The sequence below is a fragment of the Numenius arquata genome, chromosome 22, assembly GCF_964106895.1.
Source record: "Numenius arquata chromosome 22, bNumArq3.hap1.1, whole genome shotgun sequence".
NCBI classification, from domain to species: Eukaryota; Metazoa; Chordata; class Aves; order Charadriiformes; family Scolopacidae; genus Numenius; species Numenius arquata.
This window is the reverse complement of record NC_133597.1, coordinates 2,478,218-2,505,075: the sequence shown is the minus strand read 5'-3', so window position 1 is coordinate 2,505,075 and position 26,858 is coordinate 2,478,218. Positions and strand designations below refer to the sequence as shown.

Genomic DNA, 26,858 nt, shown 5'->3' with positions numbered 1-26,858 from the left:
TTCCAGCTGCCACCAAGGGCAGCCCATGATAGGGAAGACCAACTGGTTCAGGGTGGGCTGCCCCATCCTGGCCCTGTGAGACGGGGAAAGGCTAGAGCCCTCTACTCCAACTGCTGCAGGGACGGCTGCACCAGCACCTCCGCATTCCTCCCCCAGGAAGGGCCCGCAGAGGAGATGGAGTCTTGGCACTAGTGTGCTTCAGTGGAAACAAAGCGGTGCACTTTAATGCTACCAAAGGTTTCACAAGCAAGCCTGAGTCCTGCCCCTCTGCCACTGCTGTGGCTCATGGCCAGGCTGGCAGTGGCCAGGGTGCAGGGACTGGGTGTCTACAAGCCCAGAAGAAAAGTCCCATTTGCTCCTGGCCTGGTGTCTGTACAGTTCTCCCACACTTCAGCCTTGCCTGCAGATGAGGGCTGAGCCCCACGTACCCAGCACCTTTGACAGCCTTGGTAGCACCCGACCACTAGGCATCTCCACATGGATAAGGGCACAGGGGATGTGATGCTGAGGCACACTCCAATGTTTCCTCCCCAGCAGCACTGCTCCCTCCCTGGCCAGGTGGATGGACAGCAGGTCAGAGGGTCCCATGCTGCAGTTTTCCCAGCATCTTCTTGACCTCACTCTCGACTCGTAGGAACTTGGCTTTCCTCCAGGGGTTGGAAGTCTGTCTCCGGCTGCTCTCCAGGTCCTGCAGGATGAGGGCAAGGTGCTGCCGAACCCGCTCGCGGTCCCAGAAAGGCAGGTTCCTCTGCACCACATTCAGGATATTGGACCAGTAATCGGAGACATCGGTGCCTGCTGTAAGGAAGACCAGTGCCCTGACACCATCCCGGTCCATGCGCAGGCTATGAAGAGCCCGCTTGCCATCCTCACTGATGTCGTTGAAGTACAGACTGTGGGTTGAGAGAAAAGGAGTGGGAGACACTGTGAGCACTGGGAGGCAGGATGCAGAGGGAGGCAAGGGCTCCCTGTGCACTGCCACGGGGAGGGACACTGGCTCAGAGGCCTTGCCTGCAAGAGGGAAGACATGGGGCAGAGTGAACTCACTGCACTTCGTCCAGCGTCGTGTGCTTTTTGGCCACCTCCACCACGCGGAGGGCAGCTGTGTCTGTCAGGGAGTTGTAGCCTAGGTTGAGCTCCTGGAGGTGCTGGTTCTCAGCCAGGTGCTGAGCAATGACCTCGGCACCCCGGTCCCCCAGCGCAGTGTGCAGCAGGGACAAATGGGTCAGCGAGTGGTTGCCTGCCAGTGCCTCGGCCAGGTATTGTGCCCCCTGCTCACCCACGGGGTTATTTGCCAGCCTGTGGACACAGGAGCTCAGGGCAATGCCGAGGCCAGGGGGCACAGGGCCAGGGCACTGCAAGCTTCATGCAAGGACAGAGGCAGTACTCACCGCAGTTTGCTCACCACACACTTGTCATGCAGGAGCAGGTCACGGATTTCCTTGCAAGCGTCAGAGCCCAGGCTGTTGAGCTGCAGACTGATGCAGGGCGAGACATTGGGGTGGCAGGACCAAAATGGCTGTTATCTGTGCTGCTGGCAACCCTGCTCTCTCCATTTTCCCTGGCCCTCCCTATCACCATCCTACCTGGGCTCCCCAGACAAGGCCACGGAAGGCTTCCTCTCCGAAAAAGGGCATACTGAAACTGCACCAGAGCTTGGGTAGCATCAGCCAGCAGAGCCAGTGCAAGGAGGAGCAAGGGAGGGGAAGGGGGTGCAGGGTCTGCAGGGGATGGATGAAGGTCTGAGGAGGGATCAGGACCCCACCAAGCCCTTCTGAGCATCTGGAGGAAGGAAGTGCCGCACAGCCCTGCTGCACAGCCGAGTCCATCTCTGCTGAGCATGGCTCGCCACCCCCTGGGCACCAGGAAGACTGCAGTTCCACAAATGGACTGGAACACAACCCACCCCTTTGTGCAGCCCAGATTCCCACCCTTGGGCTGCGTATCTCCTGCCCAGAGTTAGCAGTAGCAGAGCTAGCTACAGGGGAACACTGGGTGGCTCCGGGAGGCCGGGCAATGGGAACGACCAGGGTCTGCCAGGGGAGCTGAGTGCAGCCTGTGGTACCAGATGCAGAGAGCTGCCCAAAGCGTGCTATGGGAGGGTGTGTTGGGACTGCAAATCCCAGCATGCAGCGCCTTAGCAAGGCTGCTCAAGGAGTGTTGCATGTTGGGAGCTGTAGTCTCCTAGGTCTGCACTGAGGATAAACAAGGGCATGCATGCTCTTCCCTGCCTTCGCCACGTTCGTGTTCCTAATGTATTCCTGTGATGGGCAAAGGTGAGGGAGAGCCAAATTTTTGAGTGCTGCCCAAGGGCAGAAGATGTTACTCACTGGAGAGCTTTGCATCGCAGCAGGACAGGGAAGAGGATCCTCAAGCTGCTCGTGTCAAGGTTGCAAGAGCTCAGGTTTAGTTCCTCCACCTCATGGCATGTGGTGCCCATGACAGACGCCAGGACAGAGCACTTGAGAGGGGTCATCCTGACCGATGAGAGGTTGACAGTCCGGAGGGAGCGGATGGCCTCAGCTGTGAAGCGCTCGTTCTGGAACTCATGCAGGAAGAAGAGGTAGTCCATCAGCTCGGAGGGGGGCAGCCCCTTGCGGCTGTTCCTGATGACTGTCTTCTTCATGGCCTTGGCGATTTCAAAGGCTGCCAGGTTCTTGATGGAGCAGCCCAGCTGCTCCAGAATGGCGCGGTTACGGCGGGACAGTATCCCACCCATGAAGATGGGGAAAAGCTCAAAGACCTCATCATCATGGGACTCATCAGGGTGGCGCATGGGGCCTTCCACGCCCAGGATGCTGGAATTTATCTGGTCTAAGACATCATCATTGTAGTAGTCCTCTTCTTTGAATAGCTCCTCTGCCATGGTGTGGGCAACAGCATCCCGGTCCTTACTGCTCAGGCGGGAGAAGTAGCGAGGGAAGATTTTGAGCAGGTTGAAAAGCACTGGCAGGAAGCGCAAGGGCAGCACCTTAGAGATGATACTCACAACAACAGCAACATCTTCACTCACCCTCCCAATAACCTCTGACAGCTCCTTCCCCACTCTCTGTGTCAGGGTCTTCTTCTCACCCAGCACCACATACAGGGCTGCCAGGTACTCCTGCATAGCAGGGATGGTGAAGACAAAGGTGTGCTCTTTGCCTGGCTGCACACACGGAGTGAGGAAGAAGCGGAAGACGTCGCTACGGAAGACCTCCAGGAGATTGAGCTCACTTTCAGTCTTCATCTCCACCTCAAAGCACTGCTGCAGGTCATCCTCTGAGAAGCAGGTCTTGCGGGACATCACCCCTTCATAGGCCAGCTTACCCACCATCTTGGCCACATACTTCATCATGGAGATGTTGGTAGGGTCAGTGCTGTCCAGCACCTCCCCACTGAAGTTGAGCCTCAGGAAGCTGGTGTAGATGCCAGTCAGGGTCTGGCTGGGAGGCACCGTCCTGGTGAAGTAGAGGAAGTGCAGCGTGGTACACACCAGCCAGCAGTAAGAAGGCAAGAAGCAGGCAGCAGCTATTTGGTTGTGGCGCTCCAAGTTCCTCGACAACATCTCCACCAAGTTTTCCTGCTCACCTGAGCTGCTACTTGCACTGTTCTCTCCACTGCAGCCAGGCTGGCTGAGACGCATCTGGAAGTACATCTTCTGCAGATTGGTGTCAGAGAAGCCACAGATCTCGGCGTAGCGGCCCACGTACTTGCCAGGGATCCGGCGCACTGCCGATGGGCGTGTGGTGACAATGATGCTGGCCTAGAAGCAGAGAGCTAGGTGAGTTTGGAGTTGCTCCCTCTGTGGCTTTGGTCTAAGCTCAGCAGGGTCCCAAGTGTGTAACTGACATACAGGTACACAAGGATCCCACCACCCAGGGAGTCGGGGCTCAAGAAGCTGCTGCGCAAAGGATGTTGGTTCAAATCTGGCCCAGACAGAGGGGACAGAAGACCCTGCTGGACATGTGTCACGACTGGAAGACCACAGCCCAGCAGACTACCTTCTTTACTTTACCAGGCCTTGTCTCTCACAGAGACAAATCAGTAACAGTGACATGAGGCCACCTTGGTGAGTCCCTCCAGGAACGGAGACTGCCTGTTCGCCCACCACCAAGCTGGACAGCAAGCAATTAGCACCACGGCCATGCCTGCAATGCCCGAGGGCTCGCCCCCAACCGCTCTCCAGCATTAAGGAGCTGGAGAAAAACACTAACCTCTGGCAGCAGGTATTTTCGCAGCAGGTTGACCACGATAGCAGAGGGAGGCACAGGCTCATTGGGGTCACAGCACAGCTCTGTGCCAGCCAGGCGGAAGTCCAAGTTGAGGCGCTCCAGGCCATTGAGGATGAAAAGCACCTTGAGGTTGGAAGTGCCCAGCATTGGCACCACATCCCGGAGGTGCTGATACTTCTTGGTTATGAGGCGTCGCAGGGAGATGGGGGCATGACTATGGGACAGGTCCTCACAGGAGAAAGGGATGACCAGCTCAAAGCGGGGTAGGAGACCATGGCACCAGTCCACCACCATCTTCTTGATGAGGGTGCTCTTCCCTGTGCCCACCGTGCCATACAGCACCACGTTCTTCACCTGCCGCCCACAGGCATCCACATCAAAAAGATTCTGGAGGCTGATAACCTGGCTATAGGGCTGCTGGAGCTGGTTCTGGATAGTTAGTTCAGGCGAGGGCTTCAGGATCTCCTCCAGGGAGCTCTCCCGGATCACTGGGTCCACATGGACTGCATCCAGCGAGAAGGAAGGGCCGAATTGCCTCTCTTCATTGGGCTGGTGGCTGAACCATGCAGACAGGCTCTTCTGGTGTTTCTTGATGGCATCTGGGAAGAAGGAGGTGCTTGACAAGGCAAGGTCTTCTCACTGGCAGGGGACTGGGGAAGTTGCCCGCCCCAAGCCACTGCAGTGAGGTGGCTGCAGAGAGGACAGAATCCAGCTCTTGCTAACCCTCACACTGCCCAGGGCAGCAGCTGTCCCCAGCCAGTGGTCCCCATCCTCTTTAACGCAGGGGTGCAAGCTTACCAGAAGAGGCCACATTCCTCAGCTGGGACAGGCCATGTCCAGAGGATCTGGGCTGGACCGTGCGCTCCTGGGACCCTCCCTGGTAGCGAACAGAGCCCCTGCAAGAGGAAGAAGAGCGTCAGGAGGGCAGGGGCCAGCAGCTCCAAGCCCTGCCTGGGGCAGGGTGGGCAGATCACAAGCGAGTGCTGTGGGAAGTGCTGAGTAGAGCCAGCTCACCCCTTCTGTTCCCTGCACCAAGGGGGAGCGCAGGGCTGAGGCAAGGACATGGCTGGGAAATTAAGGCAGGTTAGCAAGCCATGCGCTGTGCATCCCCAGCAAACCCGTGGCAAGGCAGAGAAGTCAGGGTCAACTCAGAGCAGGCAGGGAGTTGGGTCTGGGTTGTTTTCTAGGTGGAGGTAAAGCAGTGCCTCTGTCCGCAGAGCCCCGATGGTCCCCAGGCAGCCAGCTCAGCCACCCAGGTTCCATGGAGAACAGTCACAGAGCAGAATGGGCCAGGCCCCAGCCGTGTGGCACTGTACCTGGGGAGGGAGATGCTGCTAACATGAAGGATCTTCCTGAGAAAGGGGCCGCCTGCAGCGCCTGGGGGGAAAGAAGACCACAAACAGTAAGAGATGGCCTTCTCCAGCCCAGCAAAGCTAACACCACCAAGCTCACTGGCTTCATATCTTGCTGGGGTGTTTCACAGACTGCACAGGCTCCACTGTGCAGCTGGGGAGGGATGTCCACCAGGCATAGGGCTTCCCTGGGGACAGGACAGATTCAGGGTCACAGTCCCTCAAGCACAGAGCCCGGCTCACCTGGCACTGAAGCAGCACACAGATACACACTCCGGGTCCCACTGCTCCCTGGCAGAGATCGACGCAGCTGCATCCAGCTGCCCCAGGGCACGCAGCTCTGGCATTGCATGGCCCGCGACATCCTCTGTCTGAAAGAGAGGGGACAGCCCATGAGGCAAGCTGGGTGCCTGGATCAGCCCAGCTTTGCAGCCTCAGGCTGTACCTACCCCCAACACCAACCCCAGGCATGCCCTGAGGCTGTGCTGTGGTGGCCTGCCCTGTCGAGCAGTGCCGTCCCCAAACAGGCAGCCCTTGCCATATCCTTAGCAGCCACTGAGCCCTCTAGCCATGCCCTGCGACATGCACAGCTGCCTCCTATTTAAAGCAGCTGGGGAGGCTGCACCCAGCAGCAGCCAGGCACAGACTGGCAAGGGGCTGCGGGGGCTCAGCTGGTCTCTCCGGGCTGCACTGGGTGATTTTTTCCCAGGCAAAGCACCTGTCTTCAGCAGTGGATGAGGGGCTCAGCAGCTCCGGGGTGCTCAGGCAGCTGTCCCGCATGAGCTCGGCTCTGCAGGGCAGAGCAGGATGGGGTGAGCAGCTCTGGTCCCCAGGGATGCGGCACAGCAGCGCCCTGCCCAGCCTTACCTGCCCTGATAGGGTCCAGTCCGGCAGAACCGGCTGTACCAGCGCTGACTCAAGCTCCCGCCCCAGCTCAGCAGGGCAATCCTTCAGGAGCAGAGATTGTGTTCACAGCTCCCAACATCCTGAGAAACTGAGGCACAGGGGAGAGGGTGTCAGCAAACCTCAGCAGATAGGAAGAGGCAGCACACAAATCTCTCTGCATTTGGCCAGGGGAGGACGAGCAGGGCGACAGCTTGCTTACAGCCTAGGCTTTTTGCAGTCCCTCATCATGTTATCCAGATGGAGAAACTGAGGCACAGGCATGGAGGCAGTGGAGTTGACCTTGAACCTTGGTGTCCTGACCTTGAGGCTTTTGCAGCAAGCGAACCCCAATGTGTCCCATGCCCTGGCTCCCAGTCCTTTCCCAGCCCCTCTGCTGCCCAGGGCACGCTGCCGAGTGGAGGCTCCCACACCGCCCGCTGCAGTCCCCCTTCAGGGAGCCCTGCCGCACGTCTGGCACGCACGGCCTCACTCTCTCATTACCACGGCCTCTCGCCTCCCTGCTTCTGTGTCCGGAGGGACACAGTGGCGGAGGCACTAGCAGTGCAGGGACTTGGAGCCCAGGGCAATGGTGAGGCAGGCACTAAGCTGGGAGAGGGTGATGGCCACACCGTAAGCGGCAGTTACCTCCAGCAGGAATCCTTGCCAGGGAGGCTGAGCCCACAGCTCCCTGTGCTCTTGCTGCCACGCGCTGAGCCCGTGGGGCCCACGGAGGAAAGACCGGTGCTGCTCAGCTGCCTCCTTCCATCCCTGTCCTGGGGAGAGGCTCCTCTCCGGAGGCGGCTGTTTTGCAGCTGTAACTTCCTGCAACGCCGTCCTGTCCCGTCCTGCCCCGCGCAGAGCGGCCGCCAGCTCCGCCGAGCATGGTGGGGAGAGCAGCCACTGCCCCACTTTGGGAACGCGGCAGAGGGGCCGGCAGGCACAACAGCAAGGAACAACACCTGTACCCCCAAACACAGGGACACAAACAGTACAGGGGGGATCCTGGGGTCTCACCAGCAGTGCTGCAAGAGGGGGTTTCCTCTGGACACATCTGGCAGCTCTGCATCCCCAGCTGGTGCCCGGCTGTGCAACAGGAGCCCACAAGGACAAGTCCTGCTCTGGTAGGGGGGAGTGAAATCCCCCTATGCCCAGCTGCCACTGCCTCAGAGAGCGTGGTGCAGGGAGGAGGACAACAGCAGCCCCACAGGGAAAAGAGCCCAGAGGAAGCGGTGCTGGCAGGGCAGCCCAGCACTGCCTGGTTTTGCCGGGCTGTGTAACACACGTGCATGGACACACACACACACAGACATACATACCTACCCTCTCGCTGCTTAGAGATCTGCTCTGGAAACCCAGTAAGGCGGTGTTGAGATCAGAGCCAGGAGTGTCTGCAGGGCTGCATGCACGCTGCTTGGTTCCTGGGTGCTGTCCCGGCAAGCGCCAGCCCGCTCCAGCCAGCCCCAGGCAGTGCTGAGCCAGGCGTGCTGGGTCCAAGGGTTCACACCTGGCTAACTCCAGAGGCCATGCTCGCACCCCAAAGGCCTGCCTACATGGACACGCATGTCCTTGCACACCTTTGCACATGCTTGGTGCCCATCCCCAGCCTTCATGCTGCCCCCCAACACCCACTCTCCACATCCTAATGCAGGGACACCCATCGGTGTACCCAGACACTCACATCTCCCCTCGTGTGCATGCCCTCTGGCCGCTCAGGGAAGGGAGGCATCCAGGCAGTACACTATAAATATAAGTTTTATTGATGTGTGAAATCCAATAAGTACAGCTGGCATCTCAGAAAGACTGAAATAAACCGCAGCATCTCCACCTGCTCAACAGCTCCTGGGGCCCTCTGGACACTGGTGAGCACCAGCAGCAGGCAGGGACCCAGACACCCTGTCCCTGTGGAGCACTTACCTGCGTGTGTGGCACAGCCCAGAGACCCAGCAGGGCCCTGCCAGCAGCTCCGTGCTCCCCCCCAGAGCCCAGGGGCTCACCTCCACCCCACCTGGTTCCTGCCAGGCTGCAGCTGTGGGCAGCGGTGCCCTGGCCCCACTTTGCAATCTTCCCCTAGCAAGGCAGAAGGACCCAGGCAAATGCCACCCACACACGGCTACTACAGCAGAGCTATGGCTGTGAGAGCAGACTCCCTTTGAGCTGTTATCTGCATCTTATTTTGGCAAACGGTCCCAGGAAAAAAGCAGCTCACCTCTGGTCATGTGGGAGCACAGGTTTCAACATAAGCCCCGCTCTACATGGCTCACTCCCACCCTGTATTACGTGTGCACCCCACTGTACCACCTCCTCTGCACATGTGGACAGGGTGAAGGCTGGAAAACCACAGGGTCCAGCATGGCAGAGATGCACACAGAAATCCCAGGCAACTGCAGGCTGCCCATGGCACCAGAAGCTCCCACGGCAGAGGGACAGGACAAATGGTGTGGATGAAACACTGTTTTATTGCCCAATTTGAGAGAGGGGTGAAAACCCTGGAAGAAGCCCCATCCCCTCCCTGCGCTAACCCAGTCTCCCCTCCAGCAAACCCTAGCACCAGCCGGGTGATAATACGTTTGCTCTTCTTGTGCGTGTGACAAAAGTGGCCTGGACACGTGGAGGTGAGAACCCATAACCCTGCTTGCATTCACAGTGCACATGAGGGAGATGCAGTACCTTATACAGATGTGCCTGTGGGCTGAAGCAGTTTTAGATGGGTTGAGGTTCAACCAGTGCTCCCAGGGAGCTGGAGCTGTGGCCTGGACCATATCCTCATCTATTCAAAGTGCATTGCAAGGGAAGGCAGGGGGCAGGAGGGGAGAGGAGGCGTGGGGGAAGAAGCCTGCTCTCCTCCGTCACACTCCTCATGATTATCCAGACGCATTCCCTGGTGGGATTCCTGCAGCCAGAAGCACCCACGGCCCTGCTGTCCTGCTCTGATAAAGTGCATCCCCGCTGCTGCATGCCAGCCCAACACGTGGGTGCTCCTCACCATCTCAGGACAAGGCAAGACCCAGCCTGCGTGCTCCTGGCCCCACACCACAAAACAACCAGTGTTATTGCCAAGGGGTCCCGCCACAACCCGGCTTGGTGCCTATCTTGCCCTGAAGAGAACATCCTGGAGAGATACTCGCTAGCCAGTGGGCTGGAGAGGTCCAGCCTTGCTCCGTTAAGGCCCCCCTGGAGCAGGGCAACTGCACCCCATGCCTCTGCCATGCCAGGGCAGAGACAACCCCTCTGTCCTGCGGGACAGGCAGCCACCTGGGCAGCAGAGGGGCAATAAATCCTGAGTGCTTGGCCCAGCCATGCCAGCCTGTGGGGCTCAGTGCAAACGTGCTTGGTCTCTTTCCATTTCTCTGGGCCTTCCACTGTCTCTGGGACTGTCCTCACAAGGAGGGAAGAGGCAGTGGATGGCCATCTTCTGGCACCTTGGTTCAGTTCACTCTTTGGGCACCATTTGCCTCTGTGCCATGAGGTGTCCAGATCCCTCACTCATCACAGCCCCTTCGTACCAACACATTCACTTGCTGGATCCTCCGGGAGTTCTGGTGCCCTTCTCTTGGGCACCTCAGACTTCCAGCTGCCCTGGGGATAAGAAGTGCCTGTCCCGTGACCCCCAACTCCCCAGCGCTCTTGCCCAGCTTGGGGACACAACCATCTTCCATCTCCAGAGCTCATCCTGGCCCTCTGCCCCACAGTGGCCACATACCTGGTCAGCCAGGACTCTGCAACCCGTGCACTCACCAGCACAGGAGGCCTGGGCTGTGCTGAATTGTCCTGGAGATCCTGGAGTTGCTGCCAACTGCCCCATCCCCGACAGGCTGGTCCCAGCAGCCACCCGTGGAGCTGCCTGCCCTGGCGGTCTCCCTCAGGCCATACTGAGCTCAGGGAGCCTGTCCCACAGGGTTTCTCTGCAATCAGCAGACTGGCCAGTGAAGACTTCTGTTGCAGCCTTGTGTGTGTGGGACATGGGCAGTGGCAGTCACGGGTGCCTGCTGGTAGCCCCCTGTGCTCCACACATGGGCCGTCGCTAGTCCATCTCATCCTGGTCCTTCTGAGAGTGGCGGTGGCGCTGGCTGCCGATGGCACAGGGCTGCCCCAGGAGGCACCGTGTGCTGGGTGCAGACAGCAGCAGGACAAAGCGCTGGGGACAGCAGTGCCTCTGGTGTGCAGGAGGCAGGACCCACCATGAGAGCCCCCTGCTGACAGGGAGCCGGCGGACGGCAGGACCTGTGCAAAGCTGCACCATTGGCATCTCCTCCTGGCTTGGTATCCATCCCGGGGAAAACCCTCAGCCCAGCAGTGCACACCCTGTGCTGGGCAAGGCTTAACTAGCCACAGCCCAAGAGCAGGACAGAAGTGGGGCACTGGTCACATCAGGCCCACAGTGAGGTGGAGAAGGGTGACAGGCCACAGCTTCACCATCCCCCTGGCTCCCTGCCCACCCATCCACCTGGTGACAGAGCAGACATGGGGACCGTTCCCCACTCAACCGTACCCCTGCAGCTGGGGTTGGTAGCAGCATGCCCAGGAGACTACAGCCCCCCAGGCTGGCATGAGTTCATTGCAGAGCATGGCACAGGGCTGGCAGTGAAGGAAAATCCAGGAGCAGAGGGGAATTTTGTGACGGACAGCAGTAAGTCAGACAAGAGCCCCTGGGAAAACCCCAATGCTCAACATGGAAAGGGCATCAGAGCATGTCCTGTTTCCAGACCCTCTGTGCAGGAGAGCGCCATGGCTACAAGCTCCTCGCACTGATGCTGTCCAGGCAGGGGAAACCCAGCCTTACTGAGTGCCAGGCATCAGTGCTGCCACACGTCTGCCATCCACCTGCAGGCCAGCCAGACCCTGCTGTGCGGAGCAGTCCCAACACGAGCCAGTAAAAGCAAAGAACAGTCTCAAGGATTTTGCTGAAATCTGGCATTTGCCCTGCAATCCCCTGCTGCCCAGAGAGTGCTGGCAGCATCATCTCGTAGACTACACTTGAACCAGGGCCCAGCATTCCAGGATGGGGCAGAGCTGCCTTCCCCATGTCCATGCTCGCTAAAAAGCAGTAGGTTCCCATATGCATGGGTGACCAGTGCAGCCTGGAGACACCAGTGCCAGCGCACCCACAGAGACAGGTCTGTGCTATGTGGCTTAGCAGCGTGCTATGCTCCCAGCACAGCAGTGTGTGCAGATGCCCCACAGGCTCTGGTCTCAGCTCTGTTCCTTTGGAGAGCCAGTGAGGTGCCAAAATGCCTTCCTTCTGCAAGGGGTGTGGAGAGGCAGGTGACTTTGGAGGAGTCACCAGAGACACTTGTCAGAAGAGACCTTTTCCTGATACCAGTCAAAGTGCAAAGCCCTTCCCAGTGTCAGGGTGGCCCAGTGCAAACAAACTGCTCTGAGATCTCACCTGCTTTCCAGTTCTGGCACTGCTGGGACCCCCTTCGGTACAGTGTTACCCTGGGAGGTTTGCACTGTGGTGAGGCTGGGCATCCCTGGGGCTGGCATCCCCTCCTTGCACAGCCAGTGCTGAGCGAGGTTCATCCTTCCTGTTCCGCTGAGATAGCCACAGTTGTGCCAGGGGAAGAGGAGTGAGGAGCAAGATGGAGCAAGGGAAGGGCGCAGGGCCAGCTCTTCTCCTGCAGTGGAGGCTCCAGCGATGGCAAGGCTGAGCCCAGCCCAGCTTTTCAGCCGCCCGGCGCTGGCAGGGTGTGGGAACGTAAATCCTCCCCACTCCATGCAGTACTTGAAGGAACCAGTCACTTTTCTCCATGTTGGTTGATTTTATCCTCTTGGCTCAGGCCCCGAAGACAACAGGGACTGAATGTGAGACTCCCTAAAGTCTGAGAATACTGTCCCATTCCCACAGACCCTGCCACATCCCCGGGTCTGGAGATCCCATCTCTGAGGATGGCATCCGAGCAGAGGTCTGAAACAGATCTCCAAGTCCTTCTCTGCCTCCTGTTTCCCTTTCCCCTCCATGCAGACTGGGAAGTAGTGGAGTTTATGAAAAAAAGAAAGAAAAGAAAAAAAGAAAAAAAAAAAAAAGGCGGGGGGGGATTTATGCAGAAAGAAAAAGGGGGTGCAGCAATTTCTGTGGCAACAGGAAACACTAAAGCCTTGTGCAACTTGACCTATTGCATCTTTGGGCTGCTCTTAGCACTGACACACGCTGCTGGCCAGGGCGAGCAACAGGGCTATGTGCTGCACTACCAATCCATGCTCTGCAAGTGTCTCCTCCTGGCTTCAGCCCCAGGATCAGGCAGCTCCACAGCACTGCTCCCCTCCTGCCTGGAGCAGCCGGCTCCTCTTGGCCTTGCTCGGCAGACAGCCACCTCTGCGGGACCGTCCTTGGTGTCCCAATGTGTTTGGTGGAGAAGGACAGTGCCGGGCAGGGGTGACAAGAGGGAGCCCGAGCTCCACGAGGTTCGGCAGTCCTGGGGGAGAGGGTGGCACATGCCAGGGCTGTACAAAACTTTTGCGATGAAGAGCATGTGGAAAGGTTAAAACAGTTCCGAGATGTCTCAAAACCCTTCTCGACTGAGCCAGGCCTGGCTGGCACCTACTGACGCCTCCGCCGCGGTCCGTGACCTGCTAGGAGCACTGTGTCCATCTGCAGAACTGTCTCTCACAGCAGGCCAGGCCCGGGAATGGCACCAGGGCCCCGCAGCCCCTTTATCTCTCTGACTTGACTTTGTACCTGAGGACCAGGTAAGCCAGGAGCCGCAGGATGACAAAGAAGATGCCCAGGATGAGGAAGTCCAGGTACAGCTTGGCCTCCTCCACATCCAGCTCCTGCAGGATCTTGATGGGTTTTTGGAAAGGGCAAAATTCCTCGAGGCACTCCAGGTCCTCACGCTCCATGGCATAGATGGTGAGAATGACACCCTCAAAGCCATACCTAGGGCAGAGCACACCACGAGAGTCACTGCATGCCCCAGGCAGCCCATTCTCTCCCCAGCCCATGGGAGCCCAGGCCAGGGAGCTTCTAGCCAGAGCACGGGGTCCCACCTGACATAGGAGACATAGGAGCTCCACTGCAGGTAGGTGGGGATGGTCTTGAAGCTGACGAAGAAGCCCGAGAAGAGCAGGACGGGGATGGCAGTGACGGGTCCCACAAAGGTGGCCACCTGTGGAGCAGAGGCCACTGGGTGTCATGTCCCTCGCATTCAAACGCCTGCCTATTGGCAACACTTCCCTCCACCCCTCCTTGTTGTGGGACCCCCTGCAACTCTCCCCCCATGTCCACATAACAGGCAAAGCCGGGGCCCCATCTGACCTGTAGGGAAGTGGAAGCAGCTCCGATGAGAAGCCCAAGGGACTGGGCCACCAGGGCTGTGGCAGTGGCCAGGGCAGAGAAGAGGAGGAAACGCGTGGCTTCGGGTGGCTGGCCCGTCATCCAGTACACGATGCTGCAGTACGCGATGGGGCAGATCACCTGCAGAAGGGCAAACAAAGACACTGCTCTCCTGGAGCCACGGCCATCCTCACCCCACAGACCCTCCCTAGGGGACAGAGAGCCACAGGGACCCTTCAAAGGCCAGCCAGTTCATTGGGGTAGCCAGGCAATTGGCTGTGCCAAGGAAGGCACATCAGCATCAGGGCCACGCTTTAGTCCAGTTGAAGCTCACCTGGAAGGGGACATCCGCCATGGTCTTTGCCAGATAATAGGCTTTCAGGCTGTACCAGTAGTTCAAGTGCTCCCGCAGGAATACAGACATCTCCTGGGGGACTGCATGGAAACAAGGAGTTAGCAGCCAGCAGCGCCCTGGCCTGGGCTGCTCCAGCCCCAACTCTCAGCTGCCCTGGTGCAGGCAGATGCGATGCTGCCCCAGCACAGGGCACCAGGCAGCCTCCTGCCTGCACTATGAGTGGGTGCTCAAATCTTCACCAGGGAAAAAAAGTCAGTGACTGACACAGGAACTTCCTGCATGGAAAAGTCAGATTGGCTGGGGCTTTTTAGGCAAACTTTCTGAGGAAGTGAAAGAGGGGTGAAGCAGATGAAAATGCAGCTTTACAGACATTTTCTCAGCAAAAAAAAAAAAAATTGTCAGCATTCTCCTTTGAGCCAGCAAGTACATTTTAGCCAAATATTAAAGGGCAAAACCGCAATATACCCAAACAGAAGTTTTCTCCCCTTACTTGTTTCAATTTTTGTCCTCTCCTCTCTTATTTCCCCCTTTTGTCCAATTCGTCTGGCTGCACCATACACCACCCACGCTCCCACACAGCTGGAGTACTCCCCTCTGCCCCAAGGGTAGGGAGCAGCGAATGGGTGTTGGGGGAAGGAGATCCTTACAGGTGAGGATGGTGGGCATCAGCGCGGCAAACATGAGGAAGAGCATGGAGAAGAAGAGAAAGCCAGTGTTGTTGAAGACTTTGCCTGCGTCATTGCCAATGTGCAGGTAGAGCAGCCCGATCAGCACCCCGATGCAGATGTGGGACATGAACCGCAGGTGGGTCAGCACCTGCAAGCAGAGAGGGCTCAGTGAGGCAGGGTCACATCCCATGAGCATCCCAGGGGAGCAGAGGACAGCCTGCCTGCTCCTCAAGGGTGAGCCCCACTCCATTCCCTGTTCAATTCCTGTCTCTGCTTGCCCCCAGTGACCAACAGGACCCATCCCCTCAACCCTGGCCCAGCCTCCCCTGCCCTCACCGTGTCCCTTAGGATGCAGACAAAGGTTCTCTTGAAGAGGATGCAGAACTGGGTTGAAGTGCTGGTGGCAAACGTGTGACTTTCGATGTGGTCCGTGTCCTGCAAGACCACAGACAAGTCAGGGACATGGGTCAAGTTCACAACAGAGGGTCCCTACTAGGATGGCACCCAAGTGCTCCCAGGGTGCCCCTTGTGAGCACCCATGGTGAGAAGAGGCACTGCCAGTTGCAAGCACAGAGCTGTTGCTCAAGACAAGCAGAGGCTAGCTGAACACCACCATGCTTCCCACCATGTCCAAGGGGCTCTAGACATCACAGGATACCTGTGCACTGTGGGGACTGAGGTGTCCCTGGATGGGCACTCCATTACCTGCCATTCTCTGTCACCGCAGGAGGCTCCTCTCATCCCCACTCACCGTCACACAGTGTGCTGGGCATGATGAATCCGACTTGTCGGGGCTGCTCTTCTTCTCAGCCATGGTGCACATGCCATTCTGGACAGCACGGAACAGGACGGGGTTGAGATCCCCATACTCTCCTGAGGCCACCTCAATAACTGTAGAGAAAGACAGGACCCCTGAGAGGCGCTGAATGAGCACTTGCCATCACCTTGCTTGGCCTGCCCAGACCATGACCCTGTGGGGCAGGGGAGTGGGAGCCCAGCACAACCTCCAACCCACGATGCTGCGCCACATGGCAGCACTGCCCAGCCAGCACTTAACAGGAAGGGCACGGGCAGCCCTATTCCCTAGCCAGCCCCTAAGGCTTGGCACTGAGTTTGGACCTTGTCACCCTCTGCTCCTCACCAGAGCCCCAGCAGGGGCAGGGGCACTCACTGAAATCAGCAGGGTTGTGGTATGTGGGGCAGTGGAGGCCAAGACCCTTCAGGTAGGGGATGAGGTTGGTCACGATGCCTTTGAAGATGCACTGGCCCTGGCTCAGGATGTACAGCTGCAAGAAAAAACCAGGTTATGGTAGGTGCAGAGCAGCCAAGGGCACTGTCACCTGCTCCTACCCACCTCCCTGTTCTAGGGTGACATGGGGCACCCTTGCCAGACCCTGGCCATCAGGGCTGTGTGCCACACAAGCCCCAGGTCAAATGCCTGCAGCCTATCCCTCCCATGGCCTCTCTCCTGGGTCTTGGAGTCAGAGGGACCCTGCAACCCTGAAGAGTCCTGTGTCCTAGCCCAGTCCAAACCTTGTCGAACATCTCAAAGAGCTTGGCGCTGGGCTGGTGGATGGTGCAGATGATGGTGCGCCCACCCTGAGCCAGGGACCGCATCAGGGAAACCACTTGGAAGCAGGAGGCACTGTCCAGACCACTGTGGCCATGCAGGATGGGGTGAAGGAGAAAGAGACAGCAGAGAGAGAAGGGGAGAGTTGAGAGAAGTGAATCCTAGAGATGCCCCCACTTGCCTCCCCTTGTGGGCACCCTTCTCCCAGGTCGATGGAAGAGAGCATTCCTTTGCAGCCCCAACCCTGCCATGCCCCAGCCCTCTTGGAGCCCAGGTGGACACAGTCACATTCCACCCTCAGGTCTCACAGCCCTGCTGTGCTCCAGAGAGTGCTGGCCACCCTGGTGTCCCACAGCAGGGGAAGCCCAGCTGGGCAGGCAGTGCTGGGGAGCGCCGGCCCCTGCGGCCTCACCTCGTGGGCTCATCGAAGAACATGACAGGAGGGTTGTTCACCAGTTCCAGGGCGATTGCAAGGCGCTTGCGCTGGCCCCCCGACAGCGAGATGGTGCGGGTGTAGGAGCACTCCAGCAGCCCCAGGGCTGTCAGGATCTCGTTTACCTGTGAGACAGCCTTATTTAGCATGGGTTCCCATGGACCCTCACCCCATCCCTGCTACCTCCCTTCAGACCTGCATCACCAGGAGCCACTTGGCATCCCCTGGTCTCCTCAGGGCTCTCCCTTCCCTACTGTCCCCATATGGAGAGATGAGGGGGCCTGGGCCCACCTTCCTCTGTACTTACCAGCTCCTTCTTCACCTCCTGCTTCTCACTCAGCTTCAGGTTAGCAGAGACCTGCAGGGAGACACAACTGTCAGATGCAGGGAACAGAATCAGCTGCACTGTGGCCCCATCCCTGCCCAAGCAAGGGTTCAGGATGAAGGGAGCAAGAACAGCGGGATTTTGTTCCTGTGTCCCAGAGCCCTTGGAAATGCCTGATGTCAGTGTGGGCTCAGTGCCCAAGGACACAGTCCACAGGATGCTCCACAGAACCCAGCAGGCTGCCTGGGTCCTGCATCGCTCACCATCATAGCCTCCAGCACAGTGAGGTGTGGCAGGAGCATGTCATCCTGCATGATGTAGCAGGACATCTTGCGGAAGGTACGCAGGTCCCGTGGCCGGCCATTCACCAGGATCTGCCCCTTCATGCCAGTCTCCCTGCAGGAAAGAGGCATGGGGGAATTGTAGCACAGTGTAGCACCCAGCCCTGCACCCATAGATTAGCTGGCTTCCCCCCAGCCTCACCTGTAGCCAGCCAGGATGTTCATCAGTGTGGACTTCCCGGCACCTGAAGGCCCCATGATCCCAATGAGCTCCCGCTGGCAGAACTTCCCTGACAGGCATTTGAGGAGAGTCTTGTACCCTGGAGAGAGAGCAGCATGGGTTCAGCTTTCAAGAGCAGCAGCGCTACAGGGACTGCGATGCCTTCTCAGCACCTAGGGGACCTCAGAACCTCCACATGTCATGCCAGGGGCTGCATGTGCCTGGAGACGTCTGCATCAGCATCACCAGGGCTCCAGCCACAGCAGTTGCCATTTCCAGCACGATCAGCCCTGACCGCAGTCCTTGGCTGGCTCCACAGATTTCCAGCACCGAAGAAGCACGTGCCCTGGATCACGGCAAAGACCATGGAAATGTCTGGGTCAGGGCGCATAGTGGCTGAGGAAGATTACCAGGCTGTGACATACCCGAGCACGTTATCAGATCCCAGTCCCTAGGGCCAGTGGAACAGGGCATCAAGAAACAGGGTAGCATGGGGCAGGCAGAATCCCCAAGCCCGCTGGATGCCTGTCTGTTGCCTTCATTGGCATTCATGCTGTGATACCCAGCAGCAGCCACTGCTAATCAGACCTGGAATTATCTCTGCTTTAAATGCAGCTGATTAGCATTTTCTGGCAGAAGGAACATGATGTGTTGGGAGTAGGGAACAGGCACAGCCTCAGGCTCTCAGGATCTGCCCCCAAAACCCAGCCCCGGCAGGAGAGCAATGGTATATAGGGTGCTAGGACCATGCTGAACCATGGACCAGGTCTGAGCATCTCCCTGCTGGAAATATGGCCCCCCATATGCCCTGTGGTGGCAGCTGGTGCTGGGCAGGGGCAATATGTCCATCCCCCACCCGCAGGCTGGGGCAAGCCCCAGGGCCAGACCAGCTCGCAGTCCTTGTACCACACTAGGGGAGCAACCCCTCTGGCTTGTCCATCCCCAGGACAGGGGGTCCAGCACCGCAAGCTCCTGGTTCCTCCTCTGCACACCTCAGAGTCAGGTGCACTGTGCCCAGGAGCGGGCCCTGCTGGCAGAGGGACAGCGAGAGCTGGGAGGGGAGGACAAGGGGCTGTGCGTGACGACAGCAGAGCCAGCGTGCCCAGCAGCCCCCCCAGCGCATCCCGGCACCACGCACACAGCTCCGGCACCGCGCATGCTGCTCACGTCGGCGCCACTGCAGCTTGCGCAGCGGTTACTTGCGTTCATTGACTGCCAGTAACCTCCTGCTTCAGCAGAGCGCGGCGGATTCTGGGGGCTGCGGTCAAAGGCACCGGGAGCTCCCCGCCTGCTCCTCCACCCACACCTGTCCTGGGGGAGACGAGAGCACCTCTCACTGCCACCCAGCACCCCTTGGCATGTTCCTCTCCAGTCCAGCTGTCTGAGCCTTTTCCCCTCCCTCCCTGCAAGGCCCTGGACCCCTAGCAAGCGGCCGGTCCAGCACACTCTGCCCTGGGGAACCCACGGCTGTACCATGGCTCCTCCTGGGATGCTTCCTCAGCATCCCGGGCAAACAGGGAGACCTCATCCGGGGCGATGTCAGGGCTGGTCCCGCTGTCTTTCAGACCCTCAGTTTCCCTAGCTACAGAGCCTGGTTCGGGACGGCACTCCTGACTGAGCAGGCACCCCTCTGAGCAGCCCTGCACCCTTGGTCTGCTCACCCCAGGCCCCTGCTCATCCCTGCCTGCCTTCAACTTCTGCAGATCGGCTCCCCCTCCATTTCATGGGGCTGCCTGATTGGCATCCCATTAACTGAGAGAGCTAATTAAAGCAGACTACCACCCACCAGCCGCCATCTGCCTCCCCTCTCCCCTCCCTGAGCTCTCGGCCAGAGTCACACACAGGAAAGGGAACCGTGGCCTCAGCTTCACAGGGAGCTGCTGGAGAGGAAATCCCCTGCAAATCACACATATTCTCCTTGCCAGGCTCTGAACTGGGGCACCTATTGGGGTCTCCTGCTGTTGGCACGTCACACACAGGCACACCCTAAACAACAGTGCTGGGGAAATTAATCCATCCTGGCTGCCCTGAACCAGGAAATTTGCCCCATCTCCCCCATGCAGCCCTGGCCAGAGGCTTTCCTGGGATGCGATCTGCTTTCCTCCAGCATCACACAGCAGAGGCACGCAGCAATTTGTGCGGGACACAAGCCCACCCTCCACCCATGGGTGCCCAGCAAGGACAGCCAGCCACAGCATGGCTGCAAACAGCACCTGGTGCTCAGATAGACCCCAGGGTCGGACAGCCCGACCACCCAGCCAGCCCCCACTGCTGCAGGGGACAGCAGGGCAAGCGCAAGGTGAGCGGTTCCAGCGTCTCCCGCTGTGGCTCCAGCATCTCCCGCTGTGGCAGCCCCACTGCCATGCACTGAGGCAAGCTCCTGTTAGCATGCAAAGCTAAGGCACGATGTGCTTGCAAAGGCTGGGGCTGCCTGGAGCAGCAATTGGCAGAGAAGAGATTAATCCAGCACAGAGAGAGGTGCTGGGCACCTGGGTGAGATCAAGGCATGCAGAACAGGAGAGGGGTGCGATAGCTGTGCAGCTCCTCTCCCCTTCCCCTTCCCGCAGCTCCTACCTCTCTTCCTCCACCAGGAGCCTTCCCGCACAGAGTAGGACAGGTCAATGAATTCAATGTTGACAGCTGAGCGCTTCGGGAGGTGGGAAAACCTCTGGGCCTCTGTGATGTGGTTCTCCACCTTCTTCAAATGGGTGGTGAGGAGCGGGGCATCTGGGGGGCTGGCGTGGCACACCGTGTCCTCCAGGGCAATGGAGACACATGCAGGATCCATAGCCTTCTCTGCCATCCTGCTGCTCTGTAGGAAACACACAGGGATTGACTCACAGCGAGCCCTCTCTCAGAGTCAGGGTCTGGCACCCACAGCTGGATGGAAGGATGGACCTGGCCAGGGCAGCTCAGCCAGCACTAAGGGGCTCGCAGTGAGGAGGAGCTGATCAGCTCCACAGTCAATAATTCATGCAACTCCTGTGGCTGGGTCCAGTTCTGGCAGCAGACCTGGCAGGCTGTTCAGCTCCCCCAGCCCCACTGCTGCTAGACTCCCTGTCCCACTCCTGCCCACCGTGGTGCGCGCAGGATGGAAGATGGGAGACCTGCTGTTTTGCCCTCAATCATCTGTGCCTGGATGTGCCTAAGGGCTTACCAGGAATTACCCCTGCCTGGCTGGCCAGGGCTCAGGGGACTCAGGTATGGGGTGCCAAGCAAACATACTGTTCCCAGCCAGTTCCTCAGACAAAGCATGCCATGGCTCACCCAGGATCCTGGAGCAGAGCAGTCCAGACTAGATTGGATCCTCAGCTGGGTCCCCACGGGCTTACTGGGAAAGACTTACTAGAGCAAGGATGGGACCCCAATAGTGCCAGTCCTTCTCTGACTCCCTCAGCTCATTTCATCTTCCTGGCGCTCACCAGCACAGCCTCAGAGACCAGGCCAGTACTTAACTGGGGCTGTTGCCTGACTGCTAATACATACACCTGCCCAAACACTCTCCTGATGGGCAGTGTCTTCTGCCTGCAATCCTCCCCACAGCCGGCTGCAGCATGGCCAAGCTCCCTGCATCCCCGCTTGGCTTGAGGACTCTCTGCGGTGCTGGGGGGATGTTGAGCCAAGCAGAGCGGGGAGCATCCTAACCCCAGGTCCCGCTGCGGCACCACAGAGTTGGGGATCCCTATGGCACTGGCAAAAGGAGCCTGAGCTGCACCCGAGCAGGCTGGGCCCAGCACCCATCTTGCCTCCAAGGCTAGGGTCCTCAATGCTTCCCTAACCTACATTTTGCTGAGGCACAGGCTGCAGGCAGCTCCTCGCTACAGCTGCAATGCACACACAGTCCCCTGAAAGGGGAAGCCGGCTTCGCAAGGAGCTGCACCGAGATCTTCCCAGCCCTCTCCCCGTTGCAGACAGATCCCTTTCAGGGCTGGAAGACGGCCAGCCCCAGCCCTAGGGAAGAAGAGGTGGGAAGGAGGGCTGCGGGATGCCAGCCCTCAGATCCCCTTCTCAGCAGCCGCGAGGTCTGGGACACGCCGTGGCACCCAGCCCCAGGGTGCGGGCCACGGGAACAGGGGGCTCGGGGGAGGCCACCGAGCACGAAGCGCCCTCGGGCTCACCTTGACTCCTTCGGCTGGACGTTACACGGAGCGCTAAATCCCGCAAGCCGCTCTCCGCGGCTTAGCCCGACCCCGCGGCGAGGAGCGGGGAAGGCAGCTTTGCCGAGGATGTTCTTCCTTCATCCCCGCTCCCCGCCGGCCCCCTCCATCCCCGGCCGCCCCCAGCCTCCCCACCCCGGGCAGGGGAGGGGGCTCCTCCTGGGCAAAGGGGCTCCCCGCAGGCTCACCTGGCAGGCTGCGGGCGCGGCAGCTCCTCTCCCCGCCGGCAGCGGCCGTGCCTCCTCCGCAGCGCCCTCCGCCTCTCCCTCCTCCGCAGACAAAGGGGCGATGCCCGGCGGCGGGAGCCGGGGAACGGCGCCCGGCGCCCCGTTCGAGCCGGGCAGGGCAGGGAGCGGGTCCGGCGGCAGCCGGTGGGTCCTCAGCGCCGGGACCCAGGCTGGGCGCTGCCCCCGCGGGTCCCCAGCCGGGGTCTCCTCTCCATCCCTCCCGCAGGGCTGGGCTGGGCAGGGCAGGGGGCTGGGCTGGGCGGCAGGCGGGCGGGCAGGACGGGAGGGGGACTCTAAGCCCCCGGCCCAGCAGTGGCCAGCAGCCCCCCGGTGCCGGCCGTGCCCCTCTCCGCCAGCTTTGTCCCTGCTGCTGCCTGTCGGGGCGGCAGGATGGGCTGCCCAGGCAGGCAGCACTGCCAGGCAGCGAAAAATCCTCTTAAAGGGACCGGCCCTATTTCCTCTCCCCGCAAGCCAGAAGGCCCTGAGCATCCCCAGCGCACACGCCTGGGGTTTGCTAGCCCTGTCTCTGCAGCCCCCCGGCGCCCCTCCTCGCCGCTGTTCACATATGGGGCAGAGCCAACCGCAGCTCCCTCCATTGCCACCTCAGCCCAAAATCCCACAGGCCATACACCCCCAAAGTCTGCTCCCAACCATGACGCTCCTGGCCACATCCCTGTGTGTCCCAGGGCTCCAGTATCCCAATGCCCCCAACATCCCAGGGTTCCCTCACCTGGTTGCCCCTGTGTCCTGGGCATCCCAGGGCTCCTGCATCCCAATGGCCCCAACATCCCAGGGTCCTGCATCCCACTTAGCCCTGCACTGACCTGGGACAGGGGCCACTCCACCGCCCAGCCACCCCAAGGGGGGCACAAACCGCGTGAAACTCTCACTGCAACGCAGAGGACTGCCAGGGAAGCCCACACCAGACATCAAGACTCAGGGCTGATTAGGTTACAGCTGGCCACAAAGGGCCTTGATAAGAGGCCCTCCCCCTTTGCTTTGCCCCCAGCACACTCCCCTCTGCAGCTCGTCGTGGGGGACCTGCCATCCCCCTGCACCTCCATCCTCTGCAGCAGCGTGCCTGGCTCCATTCTCGCTGTTACTCACACCTCTCACCCACCACAGCACTTAAACATGAAAGACATATGGAAATGAGTGGCACTAACAAGAGTATTAATTAAAAAACCATCTGTTGAGCCAAGGAAAGCTTTCCCCTCCCACAGCCAGCCTTGGGCTGAGACAGAGCTTAGGGCAGTGATTTGGCTGCTTGGCAGAGCGGGATACAGCCAGAGGAGAGACTGTGGGGCAGGGCAGCCCACAGGCTGGGCAGGGAGAGGGCACAAGGAGGTAGTCGTGGAGCTCAACTCCATATGGAGGTGTTAAGTCATCTCCTCATGGAGCAAAAGGCACACCAGACCCATCCAGTTTGCTCTGTGTTCAACACACTGACTCCCATCCCCCCAGGGCACTCACTGGTAGCAGGTCTCAGCCTAGCCCTGCTTCCCTGCAGGTGGGCACAAGCAGGGTCTGGGAGTCAATCCCCTTGATGCTAAAGCTCCTTCCTTCTCAACTGCTTGAGGCTGGGTCGGGAGCTCCCAACACCAAGCTGGTGGCCATACAGCAAACAGCAGCTGCTACAGCACCCTGCTGTGGACTCGTTTCAAGGTGGAAAGCCAGCAGGGATGGGAGTCCAGAGCCCAGAAAGGCTTGGTGCCCAGTGCCATAGGCACATTCAGCATCCATCTGGTCCCCAGCTAGGACCTTCCTACAGCGGCCTTGACCATAGCTGCATCCCTGTGGTGGCTCACATGTCCAGGACAGTATCAGTGGCAGAGGGAGCCCATCTTGGTTCTGTCATGTAGATCCAGGGCTCTGGGGGCAGAGCAGGCAGTAGAATCTATTTGCATAACTGGAAAACCTGTGTAATTTCGTGTAAACATATTTTTAATTACCCATGGCAGTGCTGCTCCACTGGCAATCCCATCACACATGTTCCAGACCACCTTCTCCTTCCCTGGGGGAATAAAAACACTGGCTTTTCCATTGCTGCTTCAGAGGGAGCCAGGGCAGCCCTCAGGGAGCACAATGCTGTTCCCGGCTGGAGCCACGTACCAGCATCAGCATGAATGCAACCCACTGAACATTGCTCCAGCTTTTCCTGATGGCTACAGCAAGCGCAGAGGGCAGATCTACCTCTCTGGCCAGAGCCTGGTCCATCTGCAGGAAATAGGTGGCAGGAAGGAATCACAACCTGCCCCACAGGTGGGATAGATACTTCTGCAACCTCCCCACTAATTAAGGGGATATGAGCCTTCTCCAGAAAGCAGCTGTGAAATAGAGGCCAAGACACCAACGTCCCCAAGCCCAGCTGCAGGAATCACATGCAGTTCCCCAGTGCCTGCTGCTCACAGAGCATCCCCTTCCACTGGAGAGTCACAGGATGGGGCCAGGCAGGAAGGCAGCCCTGTGAGAGAGTGAGTCCAGAACATCTCCTCTCCTCTCAGATGACAGCCTTGGGATGGAGAGAGCTTATGGAAGGAGCGCAGTGATGGAAACATGTGGCAAAGGGAAGCAGACATCCAGGGTGGAAACCTCCCTCAGCGTGGGGCCAGTGGCCACAGTCCCGGGTGGCCCAGCTCTACCCAGAGGAAGCTGTAAGGAGAGCAAGAGCAGCACATTTTGAGCTTTTTGCAGCCCCCAGCTGTGAGTGCCAACCATTCCCACCAAACAGTGGGGCAGACCCTTACCAAAGGTGGGCAGATGCTACTGGGACTCACCGCATGGGACATGGCAGTCGCACTCGCAGATATCACAGCGCAGGAACCAGCGAGCCCAGCCCGAGCGCTTGGTGACGCAGGCTGAGATCTTGATGCAGCCATGGTTGAGGAAGGCTCCCAGGTGGGCCTGGGTGCTGCAAGATGAGGAGCACCTCCCAGTAATATCCCGCTCACTGATCTCGATCCGACCGCGCAGGCAGATCCCTACAAGAGGAGGGCCAGAGCACGTCACAGGGTGCCCACCAGCCCTACAGCCCTTCTGCAGCAGGCTGGGGGAAAAAAGAGATTGGAGCCATGCCTGCAGCACTCCCACCTGCTCCCCATGCGGGCAGGGTGTCCCCTCGGGCTCAGCATGACACACAGCAGTACTCACGGAGGCAGGTAGGCTTGGGTGTCCAGTGGCCATCGGACTGGCAGGCACTGGCCGGGTCCCCCAGCAGCAGGAATCCAGGCCGGCAGCTGTACCGCACCACCGAGCCAACCCACCAGTCGTTGCCGTGCACCACCGAGTTGAAGTCTGCTTCAGGTCGCCCACAGTTCACTGGGGACAGGGAGATTCCTGTAAGCAGCTCGGCAGCCCAAGGGGATGCAATCAGACATGCTGTGGGTTCTGGGCGAGGACCAGGGTACTGGGCAGGCTCTGTGGGTGCCCCAGGCTGTGTCCTCTTGTGGCCCAAGGACCGGGCTGCCGGAAAGACTCCATGCACATGTGCAAGGCACAAAACCTGCCCTCCCCAGGCTGGCTGTGCCAAGCCCTCCAGCCATCCCCAGGGCCCCCCAGGTTTCCCCCCCTCTGGCTGTACCTCGGCAGAAGGACTTGTAGCCCAGCCAACAGCAGCTGCTGTTCCCACACTGGCTCCTCTTCAGCTCCTTGTGCTTCCCCTTGCAGCCCCCCAGGCAGATGGGTGCTGTGCCAGACCAGTAAGTATCCAGGTCTCCTGGTGTCATAAGGAGCAAGGCAGAACAGGGCTGGGGCAGAGGGGCGAGGACCACCCTTCCCACCAGCTCCGCAGTCCTCAGAGACCCATATGGAGATGGTACAAGCCCAGTGAAGGCTCATCTCAGCCCACCCCCCAACCCCTGCTGTGGTGCAGAGTGCATCGACTTTTGGCCCCCAGCTCTTCTGGAAGCCAGCTCCCACTTCCCTTGTGCCAAGCCTCGGCACAGGGACATGACAAAGGTCTTCCTCCCTGCTGGAGAAGACCAGTCCAGCCAGGTGCCAGCACCTCTGGGGCACCCTGTAAGCCCCCTCTTTCCCCAAATACCCTGTTACCTTCTGGGTCCTCACAGGAGACCAGCGTGACCAGCACGGCGAGGAAGAGGAGGCCCAGTCCCATAGCGCACACTGCCCTCCTCCCCTTGCCCCTCAAATCAAAGGCCCCCTCTCTGCTTGCCCAGGAGAAAGTGAACTTGGTTTCCATACACACAGGACAAGGGATGCTGTAGGACATGGGGGAAGGGAGGAGACATTCCCTTTAATGCCAATCCTCTCCCCAGCAGATAATCTCTGGCAGATTACCCTCCCCGGACCCCGCGTTTAAAGGGACAACTCGCCCCAGCCACCACAGCCTCGTCTCTGCTCCCAGCACCTAGCACTCACGTAGCGCAGGAGCGCTGTAGTCTGAGATCATGCAGGTGCAGTCGTGGCTCCGGCAGCAGAGCCCCGAAGCCCACGTTAGAAAGAGGGCCAAGCTGGAAGTGCTGCGAATGCAAACCTGGCAGGAGGCCCTTCTCTCGAAGGTATCCTCAGCCCAGCTCTGCCAAGTACCAGGGAGCGAGGGCCAGGCAGGGGCATTGCATGCTGTCAGCCCAGGGATGCTCTCCCCAGAGCCACCAGCATCGTCCTGCAGCGCACGCTGTCAGGGCTGCTGGGACAGCCGGCTGCCTCCCACCCTGCCTCACCCCGAGCACAAGGTGCCCAGCACGTGGCCCTAGATGTGTTTCATTGGCCCATGGGAGGCACTTTGCATCCGTGCCCTTGGAGAAAGCAGTTTTGGGGTGCAGGGACATGCATTGCCCTTCACACATGGATCCAGCCCCAGGAAACCCTCCCACCCAGCCTGCAGCAGGCAGCTCTGCCCACTTCATCCCTGCCTCTCACCCAGGGCACAGGCTAAAGGG

The 26,858-nt window shown here is 59.5% G+C and overlaps 2 protein-coding genes across 2 annotated transcripts; both read right to left on the bottom strand.

Moving 5' to 3' along the window:
- Positions 1-199: 199 nt before the first annotated feature.
- On the bottom strand, positions 200-7,517 carry NLRX1 (NLR family member X1). Its single transcript, XM_074162396.1, is given in 11 exon segments — positions 200-893; positions 1,048-1,299; positions 1,392-1,478; positions 2,331-3,745; positions 4,197-4,813; positions 5,013-5,110; positions 5,531-5,591; positions 5,810-5,937; positions 6,434-6,622; positions 7,097-7,333; positions 7,468-7,517. Coding segments are annotated over 11 exon segments (3,453 nt in total). The 3' UTR covers positions 200-574.
- A 5,585-nt stretch (positions 7,518-13,102) lies between these two features.
- Positions 13,103-20,379, bottom strand: ABCG4 (ATP binding cassette subfamily G member 4). The gene is made up of 14 exons (XM_074162373.1): positions 20,151-20,379; positions 17,559-17,676; positions 17,339-17,471; positions 17,058-17,108; positions 16,730-16,875; positions 16,281-16,404; positions 15,919-16,033; positions 15,499-15,638; positions 15,084-15,182; positions 14,727-14,895; positions 14,059-14,159; positions 13,707-13,865; positions 13,439-13,557; positions 13,103-13,328 (listed from the first exon to the last, which is right to left on the bottom strand). Exons 1-14 carry the CDS (start codon positions 20,377-20,379, stop codon positions 13,103-13,105), a joined length of 1,929 nt encoding a protein of 642 aa, XP_074018474.1.
- Positions 20,380-26,858: the final 6,479 nt, after the last annotated feature.

Excerpts from the sequence above, each read along its gene's own strand:
- ABCG4 (XM_074162373.1), bottom strand. The coding sequence starts at position 20,379 with ATGGCAGAGAAGGCTATGGATCCTGCATGTGTCTCCATTGCCCTGGAG. Across the intron at positions 16,034-16,280 it reads TCTTTGAGATGTTCGACAAG|CTGTACATCCTGAGCCAGGG; the intron begins GTTTGGACTGGG and ends TTTTTCTTGCAG. Across the intron at positions 13,329-13,438 it reads TCCTATGTCTCCTATGTCAG|GTATGGCTTTGAGGGTGTCA; the intron begins GTGGGACCCCGT and ends GCTCTGCCCTAG.